General features: G+C 41.1%; 2 protein-coding genes across 2 annotated transcripts; both read left to right on the top strand.

Moving 5' to 3' along the window:
- Positions 1-2,743: 2,743 nt before the first annotated feature.
- Positions 2,744-7,817, top strand: LOC148351756 (olfactomedin-4-like). The gene is made up of 5 exons (XM_088354892.1): positions 2,744-2,842; positions 2,911-3,078; positions 4,798-5,010; positions 6,194-6,335; positions 6,971-7,817. Exons 1-5 carry the CDS (start codon positions 2,786-2,788, stop codon positions 7,762-7,764), a joined length of 1,374 nt encoding a protein of 457 aa, XP_088211018.1. The 5' UTR covers positions 2,744-2,785; the 3' UTR covers positions 7,765-7,817.
- Positions 7,818-12,403: 4,586 nt separating this feature from the next.
- rps6kl1 (ribosomal protein S6 kinase-like 1) lies at positions 12,404-23,820 on the top strand. The gene is made up of 11 exons (XM_088353929.1): positions 12,404-12,507; positions 14,270-14,429; positions 14,701-14,825; positions 17,910-18,002; positions 18,093-18,140; positions 18,237-18,369; positions 20,282-21,475; positions 21,550-21,639; positions 23,256-23,338; positions 23,472-23,567; positions 23,675-23,820. Exons 2-11 carry the CDS (start codon positions 14,294-14,296, stop codon positions 23,783-23,785), a joined length of 2,109 nt encoding a protein of 702 aa, XP_088210055.1. The 5' UTR covers positions 12,404-12,507; positions 14,270-14,293; the 3' UTR covers positions 23,786-23,820.
- The last annotated feature ends 531 nt before the right edge of the window (positions 23,821-24,351 follow it).

The raw sequence follows: 24,351 nt of genomic DNA, 5'->3' as shown, positions 1-24,351 counted from the left end.
CAATCAAAATCACATGATAATATAAATACAGTGAACCAACGTGTATCACGGGGGTTACGTTCCAATAATAACCCATGATAGTGGAAATATGTGACGTAGAAACATTTATTTTTATTTTACAATTATTATAGAATTAAATACTAATAAACATTGTACATTGAAACTGAAAATCAAACCCTTTATACAGGCACAATCATTTGTTTCACAAATACAAGTAATTTAGAGTAGTCTAGACGATCATCATATTCTGCAAATTACAAGCTGAAATTGTGAATTATGCAGGTGAAAAGCAGAAAGAACGTTTGTAAAGCTTGTAAGCTTTCCGAGAGAAGCGTAAATGACATCAAGACATGAGTGAGATGGAAGGAGGAAGCGGTGCGGTTTTTACCTCATGTAGGTTTTAAATCTGTGAATGGTGTCATAGTAGTCTGTGGTTTGCAATAATCTTTGAGACTCCTTGTGATTAAGGGCTTGACAAATAAACATGACTTGACATTTATTCATTTTTTACCAATAGCTATTCGCTTAGGGATTGTTTAGCCAACCAGAATGCTAAACACAATTCATGAGCCGCAGGTTGCTGACCCCCTGCCTTAACCACCTGCTCTGGTGGCATAATTAGTTATATTCTTTGAAATATGAACATTACATCAATTAAAACCCGATTTGAAGAAAAACAACATACAATACTTCAATTTCAGTCAAAATCATACAGTGCACAGTATTACACTATTGTTTCAAATTGCTCATCACTTGACCACAATACAACCAAGAATGAATCTTTAAATTGTTTCTCTTGAATGATTTTGGTAAAGGTATTTTATTTACATACTTATTTGCTATTTAATAATAGCTTACTTGTCATATTATATTGACATTTATTTTGACACATAGCTCAGATGTTTATGAGTTCAAATTAGGAAACTCTGAGGAAGTAGAGGAAGTCACGTCTCCAGAGCTCTGATGGCCAACATCTACAACTCTGCCATCAGCAGTGTGCGGATGCTTAGTGTGGTTCTCCAGCTGCACTAAGGCTCGCCAGCAGGCGCTACAGCGGGTGGTGAAAGCTGCCAGGAAAATTATGGGAACAAGTCTCTCGGAGATCACCTACTCCACTCAATGTCTGAAAAGAGTCCACAACATCCTGCAGGACCAGCACCATCCTACCCACCACCTCTTCCAACTGCTGCCCTCAGGGATGAGATACCAGTCAATACGGGCCAGAACATCTAGACTGGCCAACAGTCTAGATCCAAAAGCTGTAAGGGTATTGAACTCTGCCCCTGCTCCTCTTTGCTCTCCACTCAAACTCACATTTAGGACGTCAAACACACCCACCAACTGACAAGAGCTGAACTAGTTGTACTAGTCAAAGTCAAAGTCAACTTTTTTGTCAATTCTGCAGCATAAACAGAGTATTTAAATTGCATTTCTCACCACCCTCAGTGTTTAGAAGATCAGAAAAAAACTCACTATGCTAGGACACACTACACTAAGACACACAAGTAGACCGTACCACCAGGGTTGGGTAGGGTTACTTTAACTTGATTACTTTCAATTACTTTTGGATTACTCCAATACCAAATATGCTAATAAAAGACAAAAGAAACTAAATATGAATAAAATTATGACTCACAACACGTGGTAAGCTCTCTCTCCTGGCTTTGATCTCTTTGATCTCCGGCAAAACTAACATAAAATGCGACAGAAACAAAATGAAACAACATCATTTTTGCCGTTCCATGTATTCCGTTACTCCCCAAGCCTGCACCAAATTTAGTAATTTTATTCATATTTAGTTTCTTTTGTCTTTTATTAGCATATTTGGTATTGGAGTAATCCAAAAGTAATTGAAAGTAATCAAGTTAAAGTAACCCTACCCAACCCTGCGTAACACACATAAATAGACAGGCCGGACACTGCAGAACTAAATCATTACCCACCACTTCCTTCCATCATAATTACTGAGTGGACGATGATGACTGCCAGATACAATTGCACTAGAACATTGAGTAATTTAATGATGCTGCTATTCAGTTTTTATGGTACCATGTCTGCAGCTCGGTGGCCTTGGGGGTAGGGTGCCCGCCCCGACACTGGGATGTTGCTGGTTCAAGCCTCGGCCGGGTCATACCTCAGACATTGGTACTCATTGCTTCCCTGCTTGGCGCTTGACATTAGGGGTTGAAATTGGGGGGTTTGGGCCCCTAATGACTCCTAACACATCAGTTGGGTTGAACGAGGGGGCTGGGAATCCCCTCCTCTGTATCAATCTCTCAGACAGTGTCAGGAATGTGTTCTTGTGTCTACCCACCTCCCACTAGGGGGATATGATTCCGGTATACATATATATATATATATATATATATATATATATATATATATATATATATATACTATATGTACTTTTCCTTTAATGTGTATATTGAGTTATATATGAGTATTGGATTTTTATCTATATTTATTCTGAATGTTTTCGGATCTTTGTATTTTGGTTCAACTGTGAATGTTTGGAGGATCCAGTCATCCAAAGTTTCATTGTTCTTTGACAATGACGACAAATTTTCTGAATTGAACTGAAAGCAAATGAGGACAATCGTAATCAAACAAACCCTAAACATGAAACATGGAAATGTTTGTTGTCCAAGTGCTGCCGTTCTCATCCGCCCTGTGGGAACTAACACCTGCACTTAAGTTTGACGGAGCGCCATAAAATTGAGAGATGATCTGATAAGACGTCCGCTTTAAAAAGCCTTTTTGTAAGACGTCACGGAAAAAAGGCAAGATGTTTCCCACTGTGTTACTCCTGCTACCCGTTTTCACTTCAGCTCTGGCCTGGATAGTAAGAGCCAACTCAAATGTGCCGCACGAACAAAATCCTTGTTTATAAAATAGATTTTGTTTTCTTAGCCGGCAGATGACTGGGGGTCCGGAAATGTGACGACATCTGTCGGGGGTCTCGGTGAGTGTCTTTGTCACGTCTATCTGCCCGATACCGGGTTCCCCGGCGATCGGCTGCAGCACATGCAGGAAGTCAGCATGGATCTCATCCAGGAAGTGCAGATTCAAATGAACAAGGTATGGGATTATCTTCTTCAATCCAGGGTAAAATATAATGCCCCTAATGCAGGGGTCAAGTCAAGTCATGTTTATTTGTATAGCCCTTAATCACAAAGAGTCTCAAAGGGCTGCACAGACCATTGTCTGGTTACATTTTTTGAAGTTGAGAGCTACTTCTTTGTTACTCATCAAGGTTACCAGTTTTTTGCCATTCTAAAATGACAATTGATAAAATATTACTACTATGTTGGTACTCCGTTATTAGTAATAACATGCCGGGAATAACGGAGTTACGTAACAGCGTTATATTTTCAGTAATGGGGTAATCTATATTATTACTAATTCCGCTGTTTCAACGCTGTTATCGGTACTGACGGTCAAAAGCAGTTCGTTATTTTGAATAATGTGGTTTTTTGTTCTCTTCCGAGTTTGTTGCGTCACATCTTTTGGGATAATGTCACCATTTAAAATAGCGACTACTATACAGTAAGATAGCGATTACAAATGTGATATTTATTCATCGCCGAAAGAAAAGGAGAATGACGGCTGGCAACCGATTGCGAACGTGTTCATGTTGATAGTGAACAAAAACGACTTTTTTAGCCGTCTCTTGGAAGTGGGAGCCGGCTAGCCACCAATCGAGAGCCGGTTCCCTTCGAACAAATCGACAACTTGGAAATTATTTCATATCGGGAAAATGTGCTCATTACACGAGCAATTTGAGCTAAGAGCATGATCCTGGAACTAATTAAACTCGTATGACGAGAATTATTACAGGGACTCCTGCTTACCCTTTGTTGTAAAAAAATGTTGTCTTCCGAGTATTTGTCTAATTCTGGGTGGCGGGGAAGTTTCTTTAAAAAAAAAAAGATAAATGGTTCGTTCGAAGGTTATATTTACATAATATTCGGGGCATGAACAAGCCATAGGCAATGACAGTAAAAATTCTCTTCTCTTCTCTTCTCTTCTCTTCTCTTGGCTACAAATTTAAACATTAAAGGGATCTAGAGGTGGAATAGAGCACTGTACGGCATGAACAAGCCATAGGCAATGGCTGTAAAAATTCTCTTCTCTTCTCTTCTCTTCTCTTCTCTTCTTCTCCTCTCCTCTCCTCTTCTCTTCTCTTCTCTTCTCTTCTCTTCTCTTCTCTTCTCTTCTCTTCTCTTCTCTTGGCTACAAATTTAAACATTAAAGGGATCTAGAGGTGGAATAGAGCACTGTCCGACTGTCAATAGCTCGTCGCCCATGGGAAGGAGTCTTGCTCGGTCGGGCAACTGCACCTTTACCTGATGGGATCAATTGTATTTTGTTATCAGGGATAAGAACTGGAGTTGGATTGATGTGATCCTATTTCCCACGCTGGCATTCAGGAATGTGCCTATTTAGGATTGTGTCCCCCGACTGTCTGAATTGTTTGTAATAGAGAACTACGTGTGCCGTAGCACTGGACCTGATGCAATTCAGGGCATGAGCTGATCACATCTCCTGTGAGCTGAAAATATTTTTTTCCTGTCTCTCATTGTGTACTCCGAAGAAGAATGGTAATAGAAATAACAACGGTGTCCAAGGACACTTCTCGCTAGAAAATAAAACACAAGTGAAGAAACTACGACTAAATAAATGTCACGAATGACTGAAATAACAAATAAGCTATAAATACAGAGATAATACAATGACTAAATATAGGCAGAGACATACAGTATATCAATATTACTACATCTTCCATTGTCTGCGTAGATACACTCGTACGAAGAAAAGCTGGACTCGTACTCTGGAGAACTTGTGGATCTACTGGTCAGAGTCGCCCTCCTGAGCTCAAGCGCCGACAACTACATCAAATTAGACTTCGAGCTGCTCCGGGTCGAGCTCCGAGAGTTCGAGTCTCTGGTGTCCCAGCTCAAAAATGCCTTCAATTCTTCCTCGCCCATGTTTGAATCTCTCTATACTGAGGTGAAAACATTTTATTAATTATACTTTGCATTCTGATATTACAACAAAAGAAAGAGTAGTGGCCAGGAAAAAACAAGCAATATAGACTTTGAAAAGTATCTGTAACTGTTTGATTTATTTATGTTTTAAACGATTACTTGTACATATCGGTATTGGTATCAGTAGATAGTGAGGAGCTGAATCCGAATTACTGGTACCAGTGCAAAACAAGTGCTCATCATTGATTATTTCTATTTATGTAGATACAAATTTGAACATGTTTGTTTTGTTTGTTTGATTAAAGGTACTTAATTATTCCAGTAAGACATAAAAGTTGTGAAAGGGACAGTGTATTTATTGGATCCTAGTGGTGTAAAAAAGTCTTCATTGATTAAAAAAACTATACATTTAAATAATAGGCAAAATACATGAACTGTCAGATAAATGTGCATTTCTTTTTTCTAATACATATAAATCAAAAAATGACCCCAATTTGGGGACTATAAGGCACACCATTCAAAACAGGGTTTTGCGAGATATTCTTCATACATAAGGCGCACTGTACTATAAGGCACATCAAATTAAAACAACCGTAAGAGCGCAGGTTGCATCAAAAGAAACATCATAACATTTTTAAAAACATGTTTCATGGAACATAATTTTTATGGAATCTGGTATCACCACTACAATTAATTTATTAATTCATAAATGGTCACTGCATGTAGTGGCAATTCATTGCAACCATGCATTTTTATTTATTTTTTTCTCCGCTCTATAAAGCGGACAGATTATAAGGTGCACTTTAGAATTTCTGGAAAATGTTAGGGTATTGGGTGCGCCTTAGGGTTAGTAAAATACCGTACATTTATTTTACATAAAGTGAGCCTCACATAATTGTTGCCATCTAGCTGCTACAGGTAACCAAAAACCTAAAAAAATGAGAAGTAAAATTGTGCGTTTTGGTCGCTTTGACTCGCCGTAGTTTGTATTCTTCCTTGTGCCTTTTAGCACTCATATTCATTTGGACTTTGCCATACAATGACAACTAGTGGTCAAATAATACACACTGTCCCTTTCACAAACTAGATTTTTTTCTTTTAGATTTACTTTTATCTGATACTATTTTGTTTTTTAGAAATATATTTGTCAGGCCACGACAGTTCCTATTCCATGTTGTTTCACATAATACAAAATGTCCTCCTAGATCCACAACATGACTCTTATCGTGGACCAACTGGATTCCTACGATAAGAACAACCTGGAAGTGCTCCGCATCGAGTTTGCAAAACTGCAGAAGATGCTGGAGGATTGTCAGAAGGATCAAGAATTCTCTAAGCCTGATATCGGTCTGTCAACTTGTTACATTCCATTACCAATTGCAATATACAGTGGCCCCTCTACATACAAGATTAATTCCTTCCTCGTACCCAGAATTTCTCATATCTTGAACAAATTTTCCCCATAAGAAATAACTGAAAACCAATGAATCTGTTCCAGGCCTCCCAAAACAATCAAAGCTTAACCCTAAATAGCTATAACACACATCTTCCTGATTACTAAAGATACATTTAAAAAGTAATTAAACATAAAATACAGGCATAAGATAAATACGATGATTTTAAATAAATAAAATGCAGCTTTAGAATGAGCGCTTAGCATGTGGATTTGTAGGTGTATGCGTGGGAGTGGAGAAGTGAGGGAGAGGGATGCGGGAGGAGTGAGGGTACGCGAGACAGCACGATTAAAAAAATACGACATTAGGGTCTGTATGGCGGTAAACGTATGTGCTAACTGGGACGACCTCATGCTCTGGTGATAGCATCTGGAAATTCCTGCAACTTTTCTTTTGTATGTCAGGCAAGATTTTTGCTGGAAAGACATCTCATATCATACATTTCTCATAACTAAATATATGTAGAGGTATTACTGTATATTTACATTTTGGGAGATGAAAAAAGTCTCAGATGAGTTTCTTTTCCAGGCAACTGCAAAAACAAAGGCATCCAGAAACTCAGCAAACCAGTCATTCTCCAACTGAACTCCCATTTGGAGAGAGGTTACGTTTATGGCGGGTGGGGAAAGGACTCCAAACCTAACAAAGGTTCTGAGTCCATGTACTTCTACAGTGGCTACAGCAGTACCTTAACAACTCGATTCTACATTTACCCCGACTACAAACATTTGCTCCTGATGTCATCATCCGGTTACGCCGAATTTCCGGCTGGTTATCGAGGCTACGGTAACAATTACGTCGTTCACGCTAACAGCATTTACTACCAGAGAGACTCCCCCTTTAGCATGGGCAAGTACAACCTTAGCAATGCCAGGTACGAATCCAGGGTGCTACCAAGCGCTAGTTCCTCCTTCTCCTACAGTTACTCCGCTAACCAGAACTTGGACTTTGCGGCGGACGAAAGAGGATTGTGGGTTATGTACGCTTCTGACGAGAACAAAGGGAAGATAGTGTTGGCCAAGATCGACGAGAAAAACTTCGGTGTGGAGAACGTGTGGAACACGGCCGCGTACAAGCAGATGACCGGGAACGCCTTCATGGCCTGCGGGGTTATGTACGCAACCCGACCCGTCGACCTCAACACGGAGGAGATCTACTACGCCTTTGATACCGAGAGCGGCCAAGAGAAACAACTCAGCATTCGCTTTCCTAAATTTCAGGAGAAATATTCCAGCTTGGATTACAACCCCACCGATCGTCTCCTCTACATGTACAACGACGGTTATTACGTGTCTTACTACGTGAAGTTTGACACGGCGTGATTCCTTCTTAGGGATATCATCTGCGTTGTGATTGATGTGGTTGATCTCGCCTTTGCTGCTTTCTCCTCAATAAAAATCGAATTGAAGCATTCAAACAACTTGGGGTGATCAATCTTTTCCTTAATTCATAAAATAGCCAGCCAGGGTTGTATTTCAGACGTCTATAGGCGTCAATGGCACTCAGTCTTCATATTCAAAGGGGTCACATGCCACAGAGGCCCAGGAAGGAGTCCACTTTGCATACATTCAAAAGATGCAAAGGGCATTTTGATTCTAAGGATTTTCCTACATTCTTTAACACATGTGTCAAACTCATGGCCTGCCACAGCATTTTATCTGGCTTGCCAGATAATGCTGAGAGGAGCACAAGGGTAAAAATCACATCAAACAATGAGTAGTAGTAGTTTTACATATGTCCACCAGAGGTCGCCAAAGCCAGAGGTGACTGGCAAAGCAACAACAGTGGCTGTATTTGCAGATTATGTCATGATTACTGATGTGACTCAGCTGTGCCCGCTCATTTAGCGCCAACTGCGGGTTCTGTTTGGCTCCCTGTCAGGATTTGAAACCAGTCCTGTCTGTCCCCTGGTGTCAGTCCGTCTGCGAACCTCAGTGAATACGAGGCAAGCCTTTTTCGACCCTGACTCCTACCTGTCTTGTTCTTTGCTCCCGTCTGTCTCCGGCTACAACCTGTTTTTCTCCTGACCATGTCTGTTCTCCCGTCCCGGCTTACGACCTCTCTTTGTCCCCCGACTACGTCTACTCTCCCGTTCTGGCTTACGACTCGCTTACGACCCCGACCACGTTTTTGCTCTCCTGTCCCGGCTATCGACCTGTTTTTCCGTCCCTGACACCGCCATCGCCGCTATGGAAGATTTATTTCCGCGTTCGGAACACAATCCGAGTACGAGAGCGACTTGCTTCCCGCGTCCAGCGAACACCGGATCGTGGCCGCAGCCTTTCCTCTTCCCTTCAATAAAACTTGTGAGAAACGTAAACGCAACTAAGTCCTGTTTCCGTTCTGGTCCTGACAGATTACCATTAATAAATCCAAGAACATAGAGGAAACCCATCCTGAAGTTGTTTTAAATAAAGTAAAACTTGGATCCACTGTTTAAGAAAATACCAAAAACTACAAATAAAAATAAACCAGCACCTAGGTGTCTTTGTTTGAAGACGTTTTCTATCAGCAAAGTTCCCAGATTCAGGAAAGAAATTTCATTTTACAAAATATAAAACATAAGATGAAAGACTTTACAATAATTCAATCAATCATTTAAATTAGTACTTGTATGCTATTTTGGTCACTCTCCTGTCTGAATTAGCTTTCCCATGTCAAATAAACTGCACTGGAAATTATTTGAATTATTGTTTTGCTTTTCTATTTTATTATTATTTTTTAAACAAATGTTCAGTTGATAGATCCTGCAAAAGATTTAATTGAAGTGAAGGTAAAAAACATATAGAGGATAAAAAAACCTCAATTATAGTTTTTAGTTTTTTATCGAATCTCAGATCTCTGAATTATATTTTTATTTTGAGCCTCCAAAAAAAACCCACAGCCCTCCCTCCAGCTAAGGCAGACTTTTTGTGCCATTTATTTACTAGCCCGGCCCCGGTCGGAATGTTTTTTTCTAGCATGTGGCCACTGAGCTTTAATTTGATCCCCCTTTTTTAAAGGGTCAGACGTTCAAATTCAGACATTTTCCAAAGATATTTCGTTACTGTTTCATCCATTGATGAATGCTGGGAAACAATATCACAAAAATACAATAAACTGATTTTTATTTTAGTATTCAGTTGATTTTAAAAGCATTTACGTGAAAAATACTACTCTGGACTCTGTTCAGTAACAACTCTGTTTTGAACTTTTATCTACGTTAGGTAAAAATGTATCGTACAATATCCATTTTGTATTTCCGGCAAATTTGTAATTAAGTAGCAATACTCTAGATGGTGCTAAAGCTACACGATCAATGTTTTCGTTTGAAATAGAATGTATCCCGTGTTCCTCTTTAATTAGACAGTTTAATGAAGTTATTGATGCCGGAAACCGGCTTTCAGAAAGGTTGCACTATTTATTGTGTACAATATGATGACAATAGGCCGTCTTATTCATTCTCACATTTATAGTAGAAGAAGTAGTAGATCTCATAGGATTTCTAAACAATAATAAGAGGTAAATTTTAACAAATATTCTGGTCGTAGAATACGAGTTACAAAGACAAATCAATCTGTTTTTACCTTTCTTTGTGCGGCCATTTTGAGAATTGGTGTCGAGGGTTGATGACATCAATGGGCTAAGCTAACAACCAATAACAGCAGTTCACTCTCTTTTTGAAGTGAACAATGATTGGCTGAACCATAAAGGGACAGTATGTCATATTTAGTGCCTCCTAGTGGTAAAAAAAAAACTTTTATTTAGGAAAAAGAAAATTAAATAGTGGGCAAAAATACGTGAACTCTAAAAGATATGTTAATTTGTATAGAAAATTATAAATATAGAGACATTTTTATTAATGTTAAATGGTGTAATCCATACCGAGTAGTCGCCAACTACGCAGTGATCGTTTGGCACTGGTTTACTTTGCACAGGAGAACAGTGCCCTCTAGTGTTTACATTTTACACATAACATAAACGTCAACATAGAATAGAATAGAATAGAATTTACTTTTTATTGTCATTCTTTGTAACCATGCACACAGAACGAAATGTCGATACACCTGACCCGTACAGTTAAACTGTAGCGAGCCGATGCAGCCGCAGCCAAACAGGGCGCAGCCATTTTAGTCATTAGGTGACCAAACCCCCCAATTCCAACCCTTAATGCCGAGCGCCAAGACATGCCTTATGACCCACCAAGTTTCCAAATTATTGCCCACGGAGAGGGATAAGAACAGGTGGCTATTTTCCCCCCATTTTATTAACACTCCACTTATTGAAACATGAATATTTTGTTTGTTTGTTTGTTTGTACATGATTCAATTGTTTGTTTGTTTGTACATGATTCAAATTGAATCTTTTCTTCCGGCGCCGTCACGAATGGCAGCCACTCCAGCAGCTCCCGTGTTATTTTCGATTGTTCTCAGCTCAAGGATGCTGCTGGAAATGTGAATTTCCCTTCGGGGATGAACAAAGTATCTATCTATCTATCTATCTATCTATCTATCTATCTATCTATCTATCTATCTATCTATCTATCTATCTATCTATCTATCTATCTATCTATCTATCTATCTATCTATCTATCTATCTATCTATCTATCTATCTATCTATCTATCTATCTATCTATCTATCTATCTATCTATCTATCTATCTATCTATCTATCTATCTATCTATCTATCTATCTATCTATCTATCTATCTATCTATCTATCTATCTATCTATCTATCTATCTATCTATCTATTTCTTTTTTTCCTCATATTTTACAAATTCAAGTTGTTTTTAGACTAGTAGGAGTTCATTTAACACAATACTGTCAGGAAATACTTCTGGTCCTGTAAATATTCACACGCCGACCTAGAACGATTTTAGTGTAAGTGTATTTTTTGATCCATCCATCCATCCATCCATTATCTGCACCGCTTATCCTCAGTAGGGGCGCGGGGGTGCTGGAGCCCCTCCCAGCTATCTTCGAGCAGTGGGCAGGGGACACCCTGAACTGGTTAGTGTTTCTTAATTCAATTGACATACAAGTTAAATTATGTTTATTAAAAATATAATACAATTACACTTCAAATTATGCCACCAAAAATGTCCGAACACAAGCATGTAAGGCTAATGTATTTGGACCACATAAACAAAGAGATACTTAGAAAGGATGAAGTCATCAAAAGGAAATTGTGCGATCGATGATGAGCTTTTAGGTCCACGGAGCAGACCACCCCCCTTTTCCTTTGGGTAAGGGGCTTTTCCATCTTCCCAGTCTGTTTGTGAGTCACAGTAGGTTCTGTAATGCTTTCTTCCCTGGGGGAGTTGAACGAGTGGAGGAGAGGTTTAGTGTTATTTTGGGCCAAATACCAGTCAATATTCCATCTGAATTTGAGATATCATAGATATATAAAAAGGATAGATAGTACCATCACTTTTGGGTAAATTATTTTCATCGTAAAGGGACAAAAACAAAACAAACAAAACAAAAGAACTCTGTCTCTTTAAATCACGCAGCATCTGATGTGATGCTGCGCGTGCAAGGGTACCAAACGTGACATCACGCTCAGCCAATCAGAGTCCAGGATTTACGATTTCTCCTCCTCCTCCAAGAAGAGGAAGAGGGCCTTGTGCGGTCGGATGATGCTGATGCTGCTTGCACGGACGCATCACGCAATGGTAGGTTGCAGTTTTCCGTGCGTTTTTATCCTTTTGGCCGTTGTTTTTGTGCTATATGACACAAATATACATACTGGCTAAAGCTCGAGGGAATCTCAGTCTATAATGCATGAGGAATGTGTTGAGGATGATGTGTCTTTCTGATGTAAGGATGCGAGGCTTGTCCTTGGTAGATGGAAGAAAAACAGCACTATTATGCAATGCATTGATTCATTTACCCTCTTAAGTATGTCTTATGTGACAATATTATTTGATTCACTTCCTTTCCGGTTCAATAATGGTCAAACCTTTTCTTTCACTCTCCTAGCCCATCATGTGTTGTCACAGAGGCCAGACCCTGGGGTGAGAGCCCCTGTCAGGGGACACCTAGCAGGGATGTGTCCTGATTTTCATCGGACAAGGGAGCAAAGGTGAGCACACTCCAAAAATATATACATTAAGAACATTGTAATCTAGTGTTTTTATCTAAATTCCCCTTTATCAGAGTTTCTCCCTGTCTAGTGTGCCACAGGAAATTGCCCAATTGTATCTTGGAAAAAAAAGCACTCAGTTCTTCAGTATTTTTCTTTTTTTTCAGTGCCTATAACATTTATCTATATCAGTAGGTGGTAGAAGATTACTATTTCTTTCTTTTTATATATGAATTATCTGCTCAAGAGGTAGAACAGGGCTGTAAATTAGGAACTTGTTTGAAAAAAACTACAATTAATTAGCAAAAGGAAACAACAAAATATTTGCACAAAAACAGCTGTACGATACAATAATATTTTGAATAAACATGTGCCCGAATGAATTAGGCTTAAGCTTTTAATTGCCTACTCCCATTATTATTATTTTTTCATTTCAGTGAAGACAAAATCCTTTATCTGCATCCATCCATTCTCTGCACCGCTTATCCTCAGTAGGGTCGCGGGGGTGCTGGGGCCCATCCCAGCCATCTTTGGGCAGTGGGCAGGGGGACACCCTGAACTGGTTGCCCGATCAGTCGCAGGGCACACAGAGACAGACAACTCACTCGCTCATTTACACCTAGGGACAATTTGGACCGGCCAATTAACCTGACATGTATGTTTTTGGAATATGGGAGGAAACCGGGGTGCCCGGAGGAAACCCACGCAAGCACAGGGAGAACATGCAAACTCCACACAGGAGACTCGATCTCAGTACCTCAGAACTGTGCCGCTGTGCTGCCCATATTCAAAATCAAAACACGAGAAAATATCATCTTACACCACAAAAGGGAAACACAAATGGGACCACTAGCGACTCCTAAAAGAATATAGTACCCAAAGGCATTAGCTCAGGAGGAAGAGCGCTCGTCTTGGGATCAACAGGTCGCAGGTTTGATTCCCGGCTCCTCCATGTTATATGTCAAAGTGTCCTTGGGCAAGACACTGAATCCCAAATGCCCCCAATACGCAGGTAGTTACCTTGCATGGCTGACGCTGCTATCGGTCAGTTATTGTGTAAAAGGGAAAAGTGTGAAGCACATTGTAAAGCGCTTTGGGAAGTCTTCATTGACTTGAAAAGCGCTTATTTGAACACACTTTTTTGAACTATTTGCCCAATTGCAGAGCTTTCAGAGGATGCCTATTATGAATGCTGGGTCTTGTTTGTTTTCTAAAAATCTACTGCACCAACTGATAACTTGGCATCCATCCATCCATCATCTGCACGGCTTATCCTCAGTAGGGTCCCGGGGGTGCTGGAGCCCATCCCAGCCATCTCCGGGCGGTGGGCAGGGGACACCCTGAACAGGTTGCCAGCCAGTCGTAGGGCACACAGGGACAGACAATTTGCTTGCTCATTCATGCCTAGGGACAATTTGGACTGGCCAATTAACTTGACATGCATGTTTTTGGAATGTGGGAGGAAACCGGAGTGCCCGGAGGAAACCCACGCAAGCACGGGGAGAACATGCAAACTCCGCACAGGAATGTTGGTAGCTGGATTTGCACCCATGACCTCAAAACTGTGCCGCACACGCGCTAACCACCGCGTCGCCGTGCTGCCCCCCCTTGTTTGGCATATAACAATAAAAAATCTACTAAAACCTGAGATATTCTGGTTAGTCTCATTGCACCGCTATTATTTTGAACAGCACGGTCTATATTTGAATCTATGACCAGCATAATACATGTATGACTGTAATATTCTTTAATTGGACTTTAGGCCGGACAGAGAAAGCGGACGAGGATGGCCAAACGTGATTACTTGGTGGAGGCGGCTAAGCAGATTCGCATGGCCCTGGACAGCGAGGTCAACGAAGACTACGAGGCCGCTTTCGCTTATTATAAGAACGGGGTGGACTTACTACTAAATGGGGTACAATGTAAGGTCATTTTCATTATACGGCAAATATATTTGATTATGTAACAGATTTAGATATCGAAGTGAGTCTCACAAAAAATCCTCACTCACCAACTTTCCAGTGCCTGAGACACAAGAGGAATAAAATGAGATTCTGCAGCACACACACACCAGAATAAACATAAATAGGAAGTTACACATCAGAATTTCCCCTGGGCAAGGACACATATTTAGAACAGGCCCTGTTGTTTTATTGTTTTGTTGGTTTGAGTCTGAAGACGTTGGTTTTACAGTGGACCCGAACAAGGAACGCCGAGAGGCTGTGAAGAGAAAGACAACCCAGTATTTGAAGAGAGCTGAGGAAATCTTCATAACGCACCTGCAAGACAACCTCGAGAAGGGGAACACTCATTTAGGGGTAAGCATGATTTCCGGTTTGTTAAGTGTTTTAACGGTTTTAATTTTGCATGGTGGTATTTGAGCACGAAACAGACTTTTAATCACACGAGCTATTATCACCCAGTTTTGGAATGTAGTTTTACTTTCAAAATATCATAATTTACTCTGCCATTAGATTACTCGGGGGCCACACGATAGAACCAACATTCTGTCGGGGGCCGGACTAATAGATTAAAGAGAAAGAAAATGGAAGATAAAGAAATAAGAGAAAGAGAGAGGGAAAAGGAGTAAGGGCGGGACAAAGAAAGAAAGAGAGAGGGAGAGAGAGGGAGAAACAAAAGATAAAAAGTCGTGAGAGAGGGGGAAAAGAAAGGTAGATGAAGAAAGAAATCCAAAGAAAAATAGAAAGACAGAAGGAGAGAAAAGAGAAAAGAAAGTGCAAAGGGTATGAAGAGAGAAAGAGAAAAGAGAGAAAAGGAAAAAAGGAAGTTAAAGCAAAAGAGGTTAAAAAGACACAGAGAGAGAAAGAGACAAAGAGCAACAAAGGAAGAGAAAAAGGCACCTGGCTTTTGGCAACATCAGGTTTGACATATTTCAACCTGCGGCTTGTTTTTCTCTTGCGCTCCTCTGAGTGTTGTCTCGCGGGCCAGATTCAATCCCTTAGCGGGCCTGATCTGGCCTACGGGCCGCCTGTTTGACACCTGTGCATTAGAGCTCGCAATTTATCTATACATTTTTAAAATTGAAAATAAAATGTATACCAAAAGTATGCTGAATTCCAAGTTTAATAATTTCGTTCGCTTCATTCTCAAACATTTTTCTCTAAGTACTGCCTAAAACAGGAACCGTTGGTGTTGGTGTGACATGTGCAAACTCATTCAATGGTCTTCTGTACTACTTTGTGATTTAATGTTCTCCACTCGCAATTTTTATGTATATGACCCGCCAAAGGGGGGATTTCATCATGTATCAAGAGAATGCATTTATACCCATAAGGTTTACAATACAGAAAAAAGAGAATTTATGAGAATTAACGTGCCAAACGTATTATCTTTCAAGCATTTAGAGTGATAATCTATCATACTTCCATTTGAAAATTACTTAGGATTTACTGCTTGGTCCCGTCTTTTCTCGTTTTCGACACAATACAGCAACATCTGGTGGTCAAACACACTGTCTCTTTAATGCAGGGGTGTCGGGACCGGAACGGAGACAAGACCCACTTGCGTTACGTTTCTCTCAGTTTTATTGGAAGAAAGGAAAGGGTTGCACCCACGATCCAGTGATCGCTGGACGCGGGAAGCAGGTTGCTCTGACCACGGAAGTGGGACTTCCGTGGCGAGCTATGGCGGTGTCGGGAACGGAAAAAAACGGTTCAGTAGCTGGGACAGGAGAGCAAGAAAACGTGGTCGGGATCTGAAACGAGTCGAAAGCCAGGAGAGGAGAGTAGACGTGGTCAGGATTATAAAACGGGTCAAAGCCGGGGAACAGACGGGAGCAAAAACAGATGGGAGTCAGGGTCGAAAAAGCTTGCCTAGAGTACAATGAAGTTCGCAGACGGACTGACCACTGCCGATAGACAGACGTGGGTTTGAATAGTGACAGGGAGCCAATCAGAGTACGAGGCAGTTGGCGCAAAAGGAGCGGGCACAGGTGCATCACATTGGTATTCATGACAAGGGGTTACTACACTTTATACTAATCTTAATTTGATCAAATATGTGTCTCGCAGCCTCAACAAAAGCCATAGAGTTTATAGGGGGTCAAAGGTAATTAACAAAAAGCGCTCCATAGAAAGGAGAAGGGGAGAAAATTATAAACAAATAATGCAGTCCTGAATAATTTATGGCTGTTGAAACCCAGGAAGTCCAGAGATGAGAAACATACGCAGGCAGGATCAGCAAAAGGGCACGCAACGATCCGACAGCTTCTGCTGTCGACACAGTCCTGAATTGCCCCTCTCCTGATTAGAGTAAGGTGCGGGTAGTGATGAACCTGAGTTAGAGGTAAGATCGGGCCCAAAAAAAGCACCCGAGCCCGACGCAGGCCCGAGGGGTAATAAACCCGACCCGGACCGAGCCCGACTAATTAACTGGATTTGCTGGCCCGGCCCGAGGGGCCCGAAATTACATATTTTATTTATAAGGAGGGGTGATTTATGATAACAAATTAAACTCTGCCTTTTGTTACAACATCTAGGCCTAAGTTAAATAAAACTGTATAAACATTTACATCTTTTATATTTCTGTGTCTGCACTGCAGATGTCACATTAAGCGACAATCTGTCATTGACGGGTTTTTTTTCGAGGTAGCGAAAACATTTAAGGGCGTCCGTCATTTTGACGACTTGATCATTACTCTGACGTTCATTACTTTTGCCAGGACAGCTTTTTAAATGTCTGATCAGCGTCGAGGTCCCAGTCTTTTTGCTATCGTATGCGAGCAAATTGCCACATTGACACTCAGCGAAGCCAACGCAAGTCTGTGTATCATTTTCTACTATCAATTTGAAATTGCTCCACACTTGACTCTTACCAGAGTGCGTTTTCCTCGTCAGTTCTCCTCTTTTGAGTTTATCCTTAACTTCTTGTTGGTCCGACTCCATATCGGGGATACCAGGCCAAAATCACGCGAATTTGCGGAGGGGAAGATTATTAAGAGGACAGCATTCACGTCACGTCACGTGCACAGAGCATGCTCTGGCTCCGTAAAAGGAATTACAGCTCCTTCTCCGTTTTATCCAAATTATTTATTTTATAACAAGTATTCCTTGGTCTAGTATCCATACATAGTTTAAGTATATATTTTTAATGAACATTTAACACATTATTAATTAATTTAAAAAAAAAAAAAAAAAAAAAAAAAAAAAAGCAGGACCGAACCCGACCCGACCCGACCGTATGACTGACATTTCAGGCCCGACCCGGCCCGAAATTGCCTCGGGTTCGGGTTCGGGTTCGGGCTCGGGCCATAAATCTTAGCTCTAACCTGAGTGGAGTCTTCTAGTCTTTCTATTTGTTGCCACCTGCTGGAGGACGGTGGAGTGCTGGATATTAACTCTTTGATTGGTAAGGCTTACAACAACATATCTTTGTATCAACAGGGATACAGCAGTCTGAGATTCCGTCCGGTAAGACACTTAAGTTCTCCTGTGGAGGACCTGGAGATGTGCAAAGTGGTGGGCGTCAGTGATAAGGTAAAACACTTTTTTTTTAAAAATTAGTGATTCTTTGGGTTGAAGGAAAAAACCTTCAAATAATAGTAACATTCTTCTTTGCTTACATAGGTCCTAGTGGTCCAAAGCATGGTTAACAAAGAGACATTTGTTGTAAAGGTAGATGTTTATTCCTCTTGCCTCTTGAATGTGCTGCTTAATCTGTTTTGACGTTTATTTGAATGATCTAATTCCAAGTGTTGCTTTGTTTTGCAGAGTCTGATGAAGTCCAGCTGGGAAAGCAGGGAGCAGCCAACCATCATCCCACAAGGAGTACCATACATGGTGAAGCTCCTGAGGTATTACGTCAGCGAGGACACGGTTTACCTTCATCTTGAACACGTCAAAGGTAAGGGAAAGACACCTAGAATCAAACAGGCCTTGAAATGAAAGGACCTAAACCAATAAATACATTGTCAGAGATATGTAAGCAAAAGCGAAAGAACTAGAAAACAATCTTTTTCGTTTAAAACATAATTTGTAAAACCTTTAGGTGTGTGCTCTGTACTGTTGGTCAGATGTTTTCTGGTTGAAAAGTCCAAAGTGCTTGTTTGTGATGGAAAAAAACTGACTCATCTCAAGTGGGTTGGAAAAACCCCAAATTATGATTGATTACCATAATTACTCGCATATAAGCCTATATTGTAGATAAGCCAACCTCCTGACACTGCTTCAAAAGACCCACATACTAAAGTAAATACATATCAATGAAACATATGCGATGATTATTTAAACGTGTTTATATTTAAGTTAGAATATAATATACCGCTTATCTATCTACCCTGGTCATATCCCTTGAGAGGGGTGACCGAAGGCAAGACAAACACATACACAAAATTAAAGAAAAAAAGAAAGTCGCAAAAAAACACAAAAATTTGACCATGACCAGCCCAAATGCCCAAACCCCCAAACAAGTTAAGCACCTCGGCACCCAAGTTGGTCCTGCTTTCGTCCCTCGAGATGAAACGGGACACAAGAAAGCGACCATTTCACTCGGGTCAGCGTGACACAACACACTGTTCAACAGCAGGGCCCGACAGCTTTCACTGGTTTACCCCTACCGCATCATACAGGTGCCCTGCCCATCCCTTAGAACGCTTCCAAACATCCCACTATCCTTTTACAACACCTCTCCACTCATTCCTATCACCAACAAGAGCTCTAGCTTCCACTCTTTCTATCAGTGCACTCATAACACCATCCATCCACGTTAATCGCGACCTTCCTCTTGGTCTCCTTCCATTTACTTCTGCTCTGTAGATTCTTTTCAACATTTGCTCCTCAGCCATCCTCTCTATGTGTCCAAACTAGCCAAGTATTCTCTCATCCATACGCTTGCTTAGTTCCGCTACTATTCCAGTTTTGTGTCTCACAATTTCGTTTCTCAACCTATCCAATCCTAACATACTACTCAAAAACTTTTAATTTCCTTTTAAAATCTGCATTCAGGCTCCAAGTCTCTTCACCATACAACAGTCGGCACAATCATACTCTGATACAATCAACCGCTTATAAAGATAAAAATCAAACAAATTTAAACCATCCACCTTTAAGCAGTGCTTCAAACTCAGACACTCGTACACCGTTCTCTATTTTGCAATCATTTTCTTCTTCAACTTAGTTATTGATAAATGGACTGCATTTAGATAGCGATTTACCAATCACTGAGCAACTGCAAAGCGCTTTACAACACTCCCACAAACTCCCTCACAGGTAGCAGAATCAGCCATCCAAGGTGACTATCTGGATATCGGGGACATTAGGACTTTAGTGTCTTGCCCAGGAACACGAAGACATTTTAACAGGAGCCTGGAATTGAACCTACAACCTTTTTGGTTCCAAGATGACCACACTACCAGACCTACTACCGCCACTCAACACAATTTAAAAATGTTGTCGGGAGTTTGACATGATTGCAGCTACCTTTTTTCTAACTTGAGCACTTTAAAATAAGGTAGCAAATTAGGTGAATCCTTAAACACAGGAAAGGACTTTGGAAGCATGAGATGAAGGTACTGCTGACCACTGTGGACATAAGACGGAGGCTAAGTTACGGGGTCCATACAAAACACCTAAGACAGGACGATAGTCTGATTTATGAAGATTAAGCGGAGCTAAACTGACAGTCTTTGCCACCCTTGTGTTCATTTTGTTTGATGAGCATATAAGCCAACCCCATGATTTCTATATTGTATATTATAGTTCGAAATACAGCTTAAATGCATATATTGTTCTTTTGTGCTTCGTTTTGTTTTCCCAAGGTGGACGGCTCTTCTCCAAACTTCACAAGCTGAGGAAAGATCGAGCTAAAGAAGAGGCCGATTGCACCGCATCCGGACAGCACAACGTCAAGATGAAGAGCAGTTACACTTCGCCCGCAATCTGTACAGACCACCAGCCCACTGAAGATCCCGGTTCTTGGGACGAGACCCAGCGTCGTTTGGACAGCTGCGGGACCCATTCCTACATCGAGGAAACGGGCTGCCTGAGGAACACTCGTTCACCTGCGTCCTGCAAAAGCAAGGCACACCGGGCATCTTTGCTTCCCGCGGTGGCCCGATCTCAGGTGAGTGCTCGGATCCATCCGCCAGCTCCGACTTTGTGTTTGCACGCCTCACAAACTCAGGACACGCCGGCTCTTCCTCTGTCTTGCACCCGAGTCAGTCAAGCTTTGGATGTCATGTCTGGACTGAATGACGGAAAAGCCAGAACTGGGCTCATAGAGTGTAGTTCAGACTTTGAAATTGCTTGGAAAGCTGCGGATCCGGCACTGAGAAGCAATCAAAGAAACCCCTACGCAGTCACAGGCTTGAACCACCCTCCTGACCCTAAAACTTCCTCCCCAGCAATTTTATATCTTCCTCTCCATTGCCAGACACAAATTCAAGGACGAGCATCTTGGGACGGGCCCAGTTTTCACCAGGGATCTGTTGTAAGTCCATCTGACCAAATTTTTAATTCAGACCTAAAGCAGGAAGAACAAAACGGGGTGGTTGTCCTCAGGAGCACCGACCAAGCCGTGTTCTCGGACCGCAGTTCCTTGTCTTCCTCTGCAAAGGAAAGTAGTCTGGTTGATGGCGCAGAAGAAGCTCGCGAACCATTCAGTGTGGGGAACCCAACCTCCACCATGCCCAATGAAGGGTCCTTTTCCAGCTGGTACTCCCCACGCTTGCTCGGAGCACAAAACAAGACCGACAAAACTGAGGGTGACCCCGTGAGGGCGGAAGAAGGGCAAAGAGATGACCAGATGATTGAAGTGGAAGGGTGGTGCCACGTACCCCGTTTGACGCAAAGATCTGCAGACAAAACCAGCAGTCAGAACTCCTGGGGCGGCCTCCCCGAAGCTGAGGTGCGAGTGTGGGGGGCCCAGATCTTGCTGGCCCTTGAGAGCCTTCATCAGCAGGGAATCTTCTGCCGGGACCTAAACCCAAGGAACGTCCTGCTAACCAGCAACGGTAAGCGCTGGAAGAGGTTACCAGTCAGGAAGTTAAGAATGGTTGAAACAAATAATTTCTTTGTGTTTTCACAGGAAAGGTGTGCTTGACTTTTTTTGGACAATGGAGTGAAGTTCAGTCAGAAATTGACTTTGATGTCATGGATCAGATGTACTGTGCACCAGGTAGAACTTAACCTCACGTATTGATATTTTACATTAGACAGTTTGCATATAAAGGTGCATTGTCTATTACTTAGCACATCCTATAAGTAAAATAACCAGATTCATTAAAAAACAACAATATTAATTTAAAGAATACAAGCAAAAAAGCATGAACTATCACATAATCATGCATTTTTAAAATACTCATAAGTAGAGAAATTCATATATTTGACATAACATAAGTCTAACTTAGAGGAGCTGAGAGAATTATCTGCCATCTTACTGATATGTGTACACAAAACCCCTCAAAAAGGCTGGGTTTAAAAAAAAAAGGAAAATATAGTTTGGTCACGTTGAATCTCGGATTCTTCCTTTAGCTTTTTATCACTTTTCAGTTGCTTGACACGATACAGTGACGTTTAATGGTCAAATACTACACACTGTCCCTTAAAATGTAGTATTAAACCATTTATTGTTGCGCTGTCGCATGATGGAACCATTTTTTTCTTTGGCTCAAGATTATTATGATCAAATTTAATGTAAAACGAGAAAATAGATACGAATTTCAAATAAATCAACAAATTAAAATGATGATTGACATTGCATTGTGTGTAAGTTTTATTTTTAGTGCAGTCAAAACTAAAGCTTTGAAGAAGTGTTTTTTTAATTTTCTAGTTTTAGATACCATAACATTGAGTCGTCAACAATTTTGATATCAACCTGTAGGGTTACTTTAACTGGATTACTTTCAATTACTTTTGGATTACTCCAATACCAAATATGCTAATAAAAGACAAAAGAAACTAAATATAAATAAAAATACTAAATGTTGTGCAGGCTTGGGGAGTAACAGAATACATTGAACGGCAAAAATGATGTTGTCAAGCTGTTTGGATTTATTTTCATTTTGTTTCTGTCGCATTTTATGTTAGTTTTGCTGGAGATCAAAGCCAGAAGAGAAAGCTTACCACGTGTTGTGAGTCATAATTTTATTCATATTTAGTTTCGGGGCGGCAGTAGCTCAGGAGGTAGAGCGCTCGTTTTGGGATCAAGGGATCCCAGTTTGAATCCCGGCTCGTCCGTGTTACATGTCAAAGTGTCCTTGGGTAAGACACTGAACCCCTAATACCCCCAATAAGCAGGTTAGTGCCTTACATGGCTGCAAGGCTGCTATTGGGAAATGCGGAGCACATTGTAAAGCGCTTTGGGAAGTCATTGACTTGAAAAGCGCTATATAAATGTAGATCATTTCATTTCATTTCTTTTGTCTTTTATTAGCATATTTGGTATTGGAGTAATCCAAAAGTAATTGAAAGTAATCAAGTTAAAGTAACCCAACCCAACCCTGTATATATCGTACTCACACCTCAACAGATTGTAAGAACTGAATGACAGTTTATTATTCCTCTAGTTGTTGACTGCAGAATGGCCACAAGAGGGCGGTATATCAAGAAATCAATGTACTAAAAATGTTTGCATCAGCACCGCTAAAGAAGAATACTTATAATCAGTACTTGCCAATCCCTCTTATCATTACTACAAGTGTCAAAAATATATTGCTAATTCCAAGCAGAGGGACAACTATTTTGTGTGTACATGGATTATTTGAAGTAGTAACGATATACTTTCCTCAATAGAAATTGGTGGGATGTCCCGGGTAACGGAAGCTTGTGATTGGTGGAGCTTGGGGGCTCTGCTGTTTGAACTTCTCACAGGAATGGTAAGTGATGCATACATTGGACATTTTCAGAGATAGTCATTTCTCAAAAGAGCATTTCTTTAACTTCTAAATGGACTACAAAAAAAGTATTGCAATAATCCCTACCTTGTATATATTCTGTGTGTACTCGCAGCCTCTTTGGCAGCTGCACCCGACAGGAATCAACTCCCACACTCAACTCATCATTCCAGACCACCTCAGCACTGCAGCAGCATCCCTGCTCACGGAGGTACGCCATTGTCAATATTGATAGTTTTGTCAAACGCGAACCAGAGGTATATTTTAGGGCTAGCTTGAGTTGAGCATGCGTGCAAGGATTTGCTTCTGCTCCCTCAGTTACTTCAGTTCGACGCTGGCTATCGTTTGGGCTGTGGCGGCGGCGGCGTGAGCGACATCAAGTGTCACCCCTTCTTCAGCGCCGTTTCCTGGAAGGCTCTCACCTGCTAGCGTTTGTCAAGAATTAAACGTTCACCTTTCCATGAGTTGCCTTTCCCTTATTATACACAGTTTACAGAGAACTTAATTGCCAGAGTCGAGGCAGCACTTCTTGTGGTGTGTTTTGGGCAAGTACCGCCAGGGGGCACTGGTCCTGACATTTTAGTAGGGGTTTGCTCCCCCACATGAAACAAATGGCTGCCCCCATCAGGACAGCTGGGGTAAACGCAAACCTGTTCTGAAAATAGCTCACCAGCGCTGGATCATTGAAACTTTCTAGTAAACTGATGTTATTAGTATTGTACGGAGTCTATTGAACCCTACTTCCAACAATTAATCTGGTAATAACATAGCAACAACATAATTTGTTATTTTAGAAATGCATATCAATCTAGGTGCCCTTTGCGCGAATTAGTTACAAGAAATAGCTCTCAGCTTGAAAAGTTGGACCCCCTATATAACCGTACAGAAGCCTCCTGATCTGACATACAGCGCCTACATCAACTGGTCACCGTTGTTTATCAGTGTAAAGGAGACAGTAACGCTTCACATGACTAGATGAAGAGGACTGGAGCTAC

This window comes from Urocampus carinirostris, chromosome 15, assembly GCF_059441175.1.
Source record: "Urocampus carinirostris isolate Australia breed hairy pipefish chromosome 15, RoL_Ucar_1.0, whole genome shotgun sequence".
Lineage (NCBI taxonomy): Eukaryota > Metazoa > Chordata > Actinopteri > Syngnathiformes > Syngnathidae > Urocampus > Urocampus carinirostris.
The sequence above is the reverse complement of the archived record's forward strand: the minus strand, read 5'-3'. Positions and strand labels throughout refer to the sequence as shown.